General features: G+C 54.9%; 1 protein-coding gene across 1 annotated transcript; it reads left to right on the top strand.

The window, feature by feature from the left end:
- The first annotated feature begins 203 nt into the window (after positions 1–203).
- LOC120388118 (C-type lectin domain family 17, member A-like) lies at positions 204–10,871 on the top strand. Its single transcript, XM_039509722.1, has 9 exons — positions 204–392; positions 2,948–3,073; positions 4,634–4,696; positions 6,854–6,916; positions 7,111–7,173; positions 8,154–8,243; positions 8,876–9,021; positions 9,114–9,220; positions 10,536–10,871. Exons 1-9 carry the CDS (start codon positions 302–304, stop codon positions 10,681–10,683), a joined length of 897 nt encoding a protein of 298 aa, XP_039365656.1. The 5' UTR covers positions 204–301; the 3' UTR covers positions 10,684–10,871.
- The last annotated feature ends 1,335 nt before the right edge of the window (positions 10,872–12,206 follow it).

The following is a 12,206-nucleotide window of genomic DNA, read 5'->3' as shown; positions in this document are numbered from 1 at the left end:
GTTAATATTAATTGTGCTGAGTATCTGCTCTCCATTAACTGAAGACTGAAGCAAAATAGGCACTGAGTCACTGTTTGGGGGGGCGGGGGAGTTGTACTCCCCTCACATTTTTCCAGGAACGATGATTGTACGAAGGTTCCCAGCCACAGGGGGAGCAGTGACAGAGACACGGACCTCTGCAGTTCTTAAGAGAGGAAGGGTAACTGGGTGAATGTGTTTCCTTTTCAAGGAGAGCTGCTCGGAGGCTCAGCAGCTATAAAACCCACCGGCGCAGAGTCGGGAGAGGGAGAAGCTCAGAGCAATGGCTTTAGACCGTATTTACCAGAAGTGTGAAGAGTCTGACCGAATGCAGCTCAAGGAACAAGAGGCAGAAATGGCCTCTGGAAGATCAGGTAACACCCGGGCTGCAATAGTGGGAGATCCCACCATCGCTTCCTCCCCGTCAGCTAACTCCTTAATAACAGGGCCCGATCCCACAGACCTCACACACCACTGAAACCGAGGGCTGGGCAGCTTGAGTGAGCTCTGCGGAATTGGGCCTCTGTTCTCTGGAAGGGGATGGGGCGGGAACTGAGCAGGTTTCTACTCGGGCATGTGGCTTTTCAGACATCGCAGCTGGAAGGTGCTGGACAGAACCAGGCTGAGACTTCCCAGCTTGGTTCAGCAGCGTTTTGCCACACGTTTGTGTTTGGTGCTTGGGTAGTATAGCAACGAGGGACCTAAAAGTAGAGAGAGAGAGAGCTAGTCTTGTAACTGTATTGGTCCCAGGATGTGTGAGAGACAGGGCGGGTGAGGAAATATCTTCTCTTGGACCAACTTCTCTTGGTGCAAGGGACAAGCTTCGGAGCTTCACTGAGCTCGTCTTCAGGTCTGGGGAAGGCAAAGAGAGTTCAGTCTGATCATCATCCAGTCTGGCTGTCTGGCTGCAGGTGTTGGCTGGGGTGGGCACAGCTACAGGTGTTGGGGAGAGCTATTTTTCAGGGTCCTCCTCCACTCTCAGCCTGATTCATTCCTTTCTTTCCCCCCCCCAGCACACTTTCGCCTCCTCATTTCTCTCTCTCTCTCTCTCTGATTCATTCCTTTCTTTTCCTAACATGCTTCCCTCCCCCCAGTTCCATGGGGCACTGAATCTCTCCCCCAAAATTACAGGGGCTTGTGTGATTTAATTTTAATGAAAAGAAAAAAAATAGGTAGAGAGATATGGGGTGTGTTTGAAGGAAAGGGAAGGTGGGGTTGGCTAAGGAGAGAGAGAAGATTTTGCACCCACCATGCATTCAGCACTATTGCTGCTGATGCACAAGTTTCTGGGCAGTGGAGCCGGTTATACACATTAGATCCCTGCAGAGGGGCTGGTATCCCTCAGGAACCGCTGCCATAATAGCAGGAGCGGGTAAAACGTACTGTGTTGCGGGTGGGATTGGGTGGACAAAAAATACAGCCTGCAGGAATTTGCAGGAAAACACAAAATCTCTCATCAGTTTGCAGTGAATAGAATGGCAGCAATGGAAAGCAAGTTGTTTTTTTTTAACTAAAGGTTTTAATAGTGAAATTTAAGCGAGGGCTAGAAATAACAGGAGTTAAAGTATTTTTACACGGTTTAAGCAAGGTTTGTTTTATTCTTTTAGTGCTAAAAATTGTATCTGAACTTCATTTATATATATATATATATATATATATATATATATATATATATATAACCTGACTCTTGTTTTTCAGTTTTTATTTTTAATAGCATGGGGGGATCTGTGTCTTTTGTGGGATTTGAGGGATCTAAGGTTTTTATGGGTGGAAGTGGGATAAAAACGCAAGAAGCAATGCGGGAGCGGGTGGGCCTGCGTATTGCAGAGCAGGACTAGAGCGGGATTTAAAAAATAGTCCCATGCGGGGCTCTCATACACATCCCAGGTCGTGCCGTCAGCAGCCTTGTCCCCAATGACTTTCCTAGGCCCAGAGGTACATGTCCAGCCCGATGCGTTTCAGCTCCAGAGTCCTGCTGACCAGGCAGCACGACCCTGGGTTGTGCAATGGGAAGATGTCCTGTGCTTCCTGGGTACAAACAATTCTGCATTTACAGCGGATTTTCAGTTTTTTTTCTTCCTCTTTTTTATTTTCATTCCTGGGAAGCGAATGGGGAGGGGTGATGTGTGGGATGGGGCTGAAGTGGGGGTTGGGGACACATCTGCTTCCTTCCCCTCCCCAGCCCCCCCCCCCCCACTGACAGGAGCACAGGGGGCTGAGGCTGGGGGGTGGCTGGGTGCACAGGGCACTGTGCAGGTAACAACCTTCTGAGCCAACAACTGGTCCCTGCCTATAGGAGGCTACAGCAAAGGGGAGCAGCACAGAGCTGAGGGCAGCCTCCCTGGCTGGGGGTCTTCATGGCCCATGAGTCTTTGGCGCGATGGGGAGGATTCTTGGGGGACAGTGCCGGGGAAGCTCAGGGCACTGGGAGAGGAGGCCAGGGCTGGGGTACAGGCAGCCATCACGAGGGGATCACAGGTCAAGCAGGGGATGCGGCAGGGGCGGGGGAAGATATACGCAGAGACCGGAGCCATGGAGCCATGCACCGCCCGGCCTGGTTCTCCAAAGGATTCTTGGGAAAACACAGGAGACACTAAGGAAATGGGGTTCTCTTACTGCTAGGGCAACAGGAGTGATGGAAGCCTGAGACGGTGGATGGACTCTAGACATCCTGGAGACAGAGAGATTAGATAGAATGGGGAAGGCTGGATGGAAATACACAGAATTATGTTCCAGTTCCTACTTGATGTCCCTCCCAACCTCGGGGTGTGAATGGCCCTGCGGTGCCCAGAGGTGCCTGACCCCAGAGGCCCGTCCATCACTCTGAGTTACTGAAGGCTAATAACAGTGACTGCTGATTTTCCTAGTGCCTTCCCCATGGGGCAGGGATTCGTGCTCTAACCGCCCCGTCTCTGCTGCTCCCATCCAGGGAGTGCCTGGCTGCAGTTTCCTAGGAGCCCGAAGGGGGCGCCAAAGTCCATATTAACCCTTTATGTCCTGCATGCCGTGTCGTTTCTGCTGTGGGCCGTGCTCCTCGCCGTGGCGATTGCAAAGTTTAAGTATCCCAGAGAGTGTTTAGGACCATGACAGAGGAACAGGCCCAGTGGAAAAGCCCAGGGTGCAATCCTGGCTCCATTGTCAATGGTCAAACTCTCATTGGCTTCAGTGAGGCCAAGATATCACCCCACAAGTCCCTGCCAGTTGGAGCCGTGTCTCTGTCAATGGGCAGCGTGCGGTGCTGCAGGGGTTGGGGTATAATCCCCCATAATGCACTTTGCTGTGCCCTAGTACTGCTAAATGTAAGACAAGGCTCATTAAGTCAGGCCACCCGACCTCCAGCTCACAGCAGTGGGGCCGATAGGCGCTGACTCCGTGGGTGCTCTGGGGCTGGAGCACCCATGGAAAAAAAATAGCGGGTGCTCAGCACCCACCAGCAGCCCCGCCAATCAGCTCCTTCCCCTCCCTCCCAGCTCCTCCTGCTTGCCACGATCAGCTGTTCAGCGGCCTGAAGGAGGCACTGGGAGGAGGGGGAGCAGTGGGGGCAGGAAGAGGCAGGGTGGGGCCTTTGTGAAAGGGGTGGAGTGAGAGCGGGGGCCTGGGTCAGAAAGGAGGTCCAGCAGACTCTGGGAAATCACAGCGCCTCTGGCGGGACCCCTTCCCAGGACCCGCAATCTGAGCAGGGACCAGGGGCGGCTCTAGGAATCCGGCCGCCCCAAGCACGGCGGAATGCTGCAGGGGGAGCTCTGCCGGTCGCCAGTCCTGCGTCTCCGGTGGAGCTTCCACAGGCATGCCTGCAGGGGGGTCCACCCGAGCCGCGGGACCAGCGGACCCTCCGCAGTCATGCATGCCGAAGGTCCACCGGAGCTGCCTGCCGCCCTGCCGGCAAAATGCCGCCCCAAGCACGCGCTTGGCATGCTGGGGTCTGGAGCCGGCCCTGGCAGGGACACACTGGGGGGTGATGTTTGAATGTATCCCTGTGTTCGACAAGCTAGTACAGTGCGTGGTGGGACCCCCTCTGGCAGCTGCTCCACAATGGATGACAGCCCAACTACTGCTGCCAGCTAACAGAGTTACTCCTTTAGCTCAAGTGGTTAGAGGTCTTTGCTGCGGGGGTCAGATATTCAAATCCTGCTGATGACCCCTGGTGGGAGATTACACACAGCTTCAGTGTTGAAAACTCTAAGTGGTGGAAGTTATGTGGAGTCATGTGAGTCCTGGAGTCATGTGATTAGGCGAGACTCTCAGCTTTCATTTAAAAAACTGAGACAGTTTCTAGTTGCAGAGAAAAGCCTGAGAAAGTGACGTAACAGCTCAGGAAGCAGAAGGCAAAGAAAAGAGTCCAAAATTTATTATTTTTTTACAAAGCTCATGATTTTTAACCCAATATCATGGGTTGTTTTTTTTTAATATTTGGCATTGGCCAGACTGCACCAGGGCAGGGGTGGCTCAGAGAGGACTGGGAAATTGTCTCCCTCAGACACGAGTGAGCAGTGGGAAGCTGGGAAATAGAAATGCAGCATTCCTCCCTGGGCCATGACTCCAAACTGAAAACCCATCCCTACCCTGAGTCCCCCAAACCATATAAACAACAGCTGATGTCTGTCCCTCTTTCTAGACGCAGAGATGTCCAAGGAGCTGGAGCAGATGCGGACTGAGCAATCTGTGCTCAGAGCCAACGGTAACAATTCAGCTTCCTCCCAGGCGTCCGTTTGTTGGTATTACTGTTGTTACCCTTTTGGCCCAAGACAAAATCTGAGGCCTTGCCGGGTTTGTTCCCATTAGGGGGAGCAAATGCTTCTCCCAGGCAGGTGTGTTCTCGCTGTGACTTTGTTTAGTTACCCGGGGTCCTGTTCCACTGAGCAGGGCAGGAACTAACAGCAGCAGCCAAGTTCCTTGCTCAGAAATCCCCACAGCTTCCCCTCCAGCGAGCTCTGTGTCCAGGGAGCTCTGTCTCTGCTTCCTCCCAGGGTCCCACTTGCAGCTTTTTCGGCCTTCCACCCATGCAGCTGGCAGCTGGTTTCCTAGCACCTGGGGCTGCAACCAGTGACACCCTCAGGCCACCCCACCTCAGCTCTGACCTGCCATGCAGCCTGGTGCTTTGGGCATTTGCCTCCACTGTCTGCATCTATTTCACAGCCTTCAGGTGCTTGATTGCTCCTCCCACACTTGGCACCCGTTGGCTTTAATGAGGTCTGTCATTGTCTGTGGATCCCACATGAGGGCAGTCAACAGCACCCTCCCGCATAACACTATTAGGTGTATTATGGTAGCAGCTAGGAGCCCCACTCACAGACCCCCATTGTGCTGGGCGCTGCACAAATACAGACCAAATCTACAGTCTGTGCCCCAAAGAGCTTCTAACCTACGTATTAGACAAGGGGCAAGAGGTGGAGGCAGGCAAACAGACGGGGGAGCACAAGGGAACAGGACGTACCAAGCCTCTTATTGTTTTGGTTGCACTCCAATTCCCTGATTAATGATCTGAGCCTGTTGAGCCTGAGGGAAAGACTCCCATGATCTTGAATAGTGTTTGGATAAGGCTTTATTTAGCTAAGAGCCCGTCTGCAGCAGGGAAATGTACACCTGGTAGCTCACAAACCCGTGAATGTTATGGCCAGAAGAGACTGTTCGGAGCATCTGTTCCTGCAGAACCCTGGCCAGAGGAGGCCACCCAGCGATTCCATATTGGGTGGTTGAGTATAGCGGTGCTTTACGGGAGAGAGGCCCAATCTGTTAAAGGCTCCGAGTGATGGAAAATCTGCCCCGTCACTGGACACTTTGTCCCGATGGTTAAAAGGTGATGCAAACCCGTTCATGTAGACGTGCTTCATAGGGGCAAAGCAGGACTCTCTCCAGTGGGTCTCACGCTGGCGAATTACAAAAGGAAATGGCACTGTGCAAGCCCTGTGCCATGTGTCCACACTAGAGATTTGCACCAGGGTATGGAGACATGAGTGCAAATTTCCCTAGGCTAGAGCGCCGGTCAGTTCTCTTGCTTTTGCTTGGACAGCATAGAGGTGACTGAAGGCATTCTGGGCCTCCATGATATTCTGCCCTGAGCCAAAGCTGTACTTTACGAGGTAGGATGCTGGTGAGGGACGGGTCTCTGACACCGTCCAGCTGTCGTGTTTTAGGTCCCATCCAGCTTTCATCAAGTCCAAGAGAGTCTCTCAGGGAAATTGGCAGGACTTTGGAGCAAGAGAGAGGATTGGGCGACCGTCTAGTAGAGCAGAGCCTGATTCATTAGGAAGCAGATCACTTCATTCGACTTGCATCCCAGGCATTTGATGCTTTCGATCATTTGAAGACGCTTCATCTGAATGGTGTCCAATTTCTTGCCAATCTTGATGGTGCAGGGCCAGATTTCAGTCCCAGAGGCCCGGATACTGAGCACCGCAGCTCTGTAGAGTCTCAGCTTTGTCTCTCGACTTTTCAGGGCGTTCCGTTTGCAAAGGATGTTCTTGATGAGGTGCTCCATTACTCACTAGTCTGGGGGGACCCTAACTAATCCCACTAGCTGGCTCTCCCCTAGGCAGGGCTGGCTGACAGCCGTGGGTCTGGGGGAATGAGCACAGGGCAGGGAGTCAGGGGGCCCTGAGTTCTAACCTTGCCTCACTGCCTGGACTGGGGCAATTCATTCCCATCTGGGGCCTTCATGACCATCAGAACCTGGGGTGTTAAAGCAAATCCACCCACATGCAGCCTCCTCCAGGGAAGGAAACCAGCCCCGGGTGGCCCTTGTAAACCCGCTCTGCTGGGGAACACGGCCCTTCCCCACGAGACAAGTGTGGGGGAGACAGATGGTCCCCAGCTCACCGGGCTCTGTCTCTTCCAGACTCTGAGATGGCGAAGCAACTGGGGATGCTTCATTTCAATCAATCCGCCATGCGCAGCACTGGTATGTACCCGAGTCCTCACGATCCACAGCCCAACGTCCCCTCTATGACTTCCCTGCACCTCTCTCATCTCACCCCTTTGGCCTTCCTCCCTCCTCCTCACAAGCCCCTCCCTACCCCATTTCCTGACCAATCTCCACCCCTCCCCGCTCCCCGAGACACCCCAGGAGTGTGATGGGCTCTGTTTGTCTCTTAGGGGAGGAGCTGGCCAAGGAGCTGGAGAGGCTGCAGTCGGACCAGGCCACGCTGACAGTGAAAGGTGAGGGCAGGTGGGGATGTGGAGCAGGGCTCAGGCAGCAGAAAGGGGTCGGGGGGGGGGAACAGCAGCAGGAAGCTGAGATGGGGCTGGAGAATCCCAGCCCTGGGTGGCCATGGCAACCTGGGATCCCCCCAACACCGGATCCAGCCTGAGTGAGCGACATTTGTGATTTGTTCCCTGAGATGGAGGAACCGAGGCAGGAAACCCAGGGCCAAGCCCCAGCCTTGTGGACCCCAGCAGGGACACAGTCAACCCCCCCTGAGCCTGCGCTCAGGGCTCTGTGTGCACCAGGGTCCCCATTCTGAATGGGGCGGGGGAGCCGATTAACCCTTTAGTGCTGGGGATTCTCACTCCAGTGTGTTCCCAGTCTAACCTTCAGGGAACAGTCTGGGCTGGGCTGCTACAGAGAGGCTGTTTCTTGCTCCCCAAAATCATTTCGGGAAAAGCTGGGAGGAGATGGGGGACAGGGACCCATTAGGAGCCAAGGGGAGGCAGGTAGATTCAAGGGCTGGGCAGAAAGAGGAGTTCCTGGTGTAATAAGCTTGGGGTATTGGGGGAGCCTGGGGTAGGGAATTGGGGGGCAGGGCAGTGGGGAGGGGCAGGGCTTCTGCTGGGGTTTAGGGAGAGAGAGGGGGCAGGGTTGAGCTGAATAAATTTGACCCTGGTGAAAGGTTGGGGTCCTGCTGGAGTGTTCAGCCGGGTCTCCAGTCCCTAATGACTGTATCGGACCGACTGTAACAAGCTCGGTGGCTCCCGCTGCTGAGAAAGGGGCCCTGTTTCAGTGTCACAGCCAGGCCCCAAATCCCAGTGTTTACGGTCTGTACACAGACACGCCAGGCTGAGCTGCACACACCTGCGGCCCTTGGCTAACTTCTGGCGGCTTTGGACGCACGGAACATGGTGAGCGCCACTCGAGGCTCCCAAACTATTGAAAGGGATGGGACCCCATTCCCATACTCGATGGCATTTTGTATTTCCAGTGTTCGGGGATCTGGCCAAAGTGAAACATGACAGAGATGACATCAGGGCCGAGACCTACAAGATCATGGATGCCGCGCAGAAAGGGAACGGTGAGATACATGCCAGCATCGGCTCGCTCTTCGCGGCAGGGGGACCGGTTTCTGTTCTGCGTCTGTACAGCGCCTGGCACAACGGGGCCAGATTGGGGGGGCTATGGCAATACAGATAACACTGAGTAATACTAAGCCCTTCACGAACATTGGGGGCCTTCATAGTCATCGAAGCCATAGGGAGGGGAGTCTGTAGGGGGCACTCTTCCCTGACAATCAGTGCTGACTGCAATCCCCCAGCACGATCCTAGGGGGCGCTCTTCCTTCGGAGTTATATGAAGGATTGTGCTGTAAGAGTCCGTTTAATGTTTCCAGCTGAGTATTAAGCAAAGTCTCTATTGTATCTACCCTTCTATCTCTCTCTTTTCATTAGCTAAGTATCTAAAGCCCTGCTGGCAAGCTCAGAGTAAATAGTGATTTGTTCCATCGGGAAGTGACTCAGAATTTCCTCCACATTTACTGGGTGAATAATATTCTCCCAGTGACCTTACAGCTGAGCACTTGCTGAAATGCTTTCCAGGGGGCAGGGTCTGCTTGAAGGAAGCTCCCGCACCTGCTGAAGGCATTCGCTGGGTTTATCCCACCCATACCTCCCTAGTCACGCGCTGGCTCTGCTGTGTTCTCTCCGGCAGGCACTTTCCAGTGCCAGCCTGGCTGGGAGCAGTACCGAGGGAGGTGCTACTTTTTCTCCACGTCTGCCCAGCGCTGGCAGGCGGCCAGAAGCTCCTGTTTGAGCCATGCTGCCGATCTGGTGGTGATCAACAATAAAATGGAGCAGGTACGACCCACCAACCCCCTCTCCCCCCATTGGGTAAAATGCACCCACACAAAGGGTTCTAACCACCCAATCCTCTGTGTCATCCTCTCTAGAATTACTTGGCCACTAAAGCTGATTCTGTTCGTCACTGGATCGGCTTCACAGACCAAGCAACTGAAGGCGTCTGGCACTGGGTGGACAACACTCCTGTGGCATTTACGTAAGCGTGGGGCGATCCTCTGCTCTCCCCTTCCTGCCCCCAACCTTTCCCAGCTGTCCCTGCTCCTGCAGGCGCTTTCCACCTCAGTAGCTGCAAGGCTGAGGCCTGGGACAGCACCACTCGGGTTTGATTTCTATGTCCTGACGACTGACCGATTCGAGCCTTTATCGGTCCCCTGCAGGTCACTGGTTCGAATCTGACCCAAGTCTGTCGCGACTACATGGCGCTGCTGCTGGTTGCTCTCTGTATGAAATGAGCTTGATGGGTCTCAGCCCAGTTCCCAGTGGGAAAAGCATCCACAGATCGCACTGGGGGCTTGTCGGCCATCACAGCTGAGGGGCCAAGGACTGAATGGGCCAAGGAGATGGAGCACCCCTCTCAGCCTGCAGAGGGGTCTCTCCAAGGCAGGGCAGGGCTGAGACACCATGGCAAGAAGTTTGTGCTGCCATAGTCTGTGTAGGTGGCAGATTCTACCACTGATAATGTGACATTCTCCACTGCATGGGTGTGAACTAAGGGCCTGTAAAAATAACATTCTGGCCCAGTGGTTAGAGCCCTGCTCTGGGACTCAGTAGTGCTGGCTTCCATTCCCAACTGTCCTGCTGGCCTTCTGGGTGGCCTTGGGCAAGTCACTGCCCTACTCTGTGCCTCAGTTTCCCCTTCTGCAAAAAGGCCAAATGATGCCTTATAAGTGCTTTTCTCTCCCCCGATGAAAGGTACTATCTCTAAGCTAGCCAAAGGAGCAGCTCCATTAACTGGTAGTAGGTTGTTATCCCCTAGTGGCCCAGTAACGAGGTCTGCTCTGCTAGCAGGTGACACTGTCCCCAGCCCTGTGTTCATTTGGATCATTCACAATAAATAAAATCTGTCTGTTTTGGGGGAGGAGGGTTAATAAACCCTTGGGTTTTTGGGGTGAAAATGCCACAAACGCCCATTCAGGGAGAGGGCAGCCTGCCTTCCTTGGAAGCCATGTTGTTCACTCCTTTCCCTGATGCCCCTTTATGCAGCTCCAGTCCCATCAAGGGGCCATAAAGGGAACGTAATCTCCCACACGCGCACTTGCCTGGAGCTCAAGGGCCTGGAGAAGAGCAGAAAAGCCCCATACGTAGGGGTGGGGCTGGAGCATGGCTGTGCTTTGGCTATTTTTGGCTGCCCACAATGCTGCAGGGGCCTGAGCGTAAGTTAGACCAACCCTGAGGCTGCTCTAGGTTATGCTGAGGGGAGACCCGGTTACCAGGCAGCACATAGATGGGAGCATCTCAGCCGGAACCGGTAGCCCAGTGACTTGAGGGCTCTTCTGTTCCTTACCTTTCAGGTTTTGGGCCTCAGGGGAGCCCAATAACATGTACAGTTTTCACGTCAGAAATGAGGACTGTGCCCACCTGCACGAGGATGGCCAGTGGAACGATGAGCCCTGCAACTTGCACTACAGGTGGATCTGCGAAAAAGTTGGTTCTGCCTAAATGGCCCGAGTCCCGCCCTTGCTCTGAGCACCGGCTGGAATGTACCCGGTCAACGAGGCCTGTGAACCGTTCCAGCCCCACACCAGTTCATTAGGGCTAATCACACAAAACTGAACACCCTTGCCCTGCCCCAGCCCTGAGGCCCCGCTCACACAATCCTCCCCCCCTCACCTCCATTGCTCGCTCTCCCCCACCTTCACTCACTTTCACCGTCTGGGGCCGGGGGTTGGGATGCGGGAAGGGGTGCAGGCTCTGGCTGGGGGTGCAAGCTCCAGGCTGCGACCGAGGACTTTGTGGGAGTGGGTGCGGGCTTCAGGGGGAGGTGTGGGCTCTGGGGTGGGGCCGGGGATGAGGGATTTGGGGTGCAGGAGGCGGATCAGGGCTAGGACAGAGGGTTGGGGTGTGGGAAGCGGTGCAGGGTCTGGGAGGGAGTTTGGGTGCGGGCGGGATTTTGGGGTGCAGACTTCAGCCGAGTGGTGCTTACCTTAGGCAGCTCCTAGAAGTGGCAGCATGTCCGACCCCTGGCAACCCTACAGCCCATAGGGCCCGTGTGCCCCCTCTCCACGCAGGGGCGAATTTCTCACACAGAGGCCATCCACCGGAGATGCTCCACGCTCTGCCTGTGCCACCTTGCTCCCCCCCCCCACTGCTTCACATTTACAAACTTGCTGTTCGCAGTGCAAGCACCTTCGCCCCTGCAATCTCCACCGGCTGCATCGGGCCCCCCTGGCTTCCACCCGCTCTGAACCCCCATCACTGTGTGAACCCAGCGGGGCCGGTTTTGTTGCCCTATGGGGGAAGAGGCAGCGGGGGGGCAGTGGTTAAAACAGGGGGGTGGGAGTCAGGTCTCGGCTCCGGGTGACGCTGCTCCGTGCTGTGCTCTGCCGACCCTGCTGTGAAATGGGGCTGAGAATGCTGCCGCCTCCCATTGTGGGCCTGGCGAATGGAGGCTTTAGATCCACCTTGAGATGCTTGTGTGGAATACAGTTGCCTTGGACTCAGAACGTGTGCCGGTGTAAACTGACTCGTTTCTTTGTGTAATTCTGGGTGTGCGCTGACCAGAGGGCTAAGGTGTCCACACACACACACACACTTTTCTCATCTGCAGCCAGAGGCTGGTGGCAACCCCATGATCTGCTGGGAGCCACTGGGGCTCACACTGGGCTGAAATGGAATAAAAATGGTGCTTCTCTCTCATAGTGGGCCCTGCCCAGGGGTGGGAAGGGGTAACGGTCTACATCCCTCCATCCCGACATGATTCCAGGAGCTGAGGCCCTAGCCAGGGGCTTGTAGCACCTAGGCCTTCATCCTGCCATGGGCCTCATATAGGGGGAGATTAGGAGGCACAGGCCAACAGCCACTCTGGGCTAGACCGATGGCCCACCTAACCCAGTGTCCTATCTCTCTCTCTGACAGTGGTAAGTGTCTGATGCTTCTGGCAGGTGGAAGTTTAGGGACACCCAGAGCATGGGGTTGCCTCCCTGAGCATCTTGGCTAGTAACCATTGCTGGACCTATCCTCCA

Source organism: Mauremys reevesii, linkage group 22 (genome assembly GCF_016161935.1).
Source record: "Mauremys reevesii isolate NIE-2019 linkage group 22, ASM1616193v1, whole genome shotgun sequence".
Taxonomy (NCBI): domain Eukaryota; kingdom Metazoa; phylum Chordata; order Testudines; family Geoemydidae; genus Mauremys; species Mauremys reevesii.
This window is presented reverse-complemented; position numbering and strand designations above follow the sequence as displayed.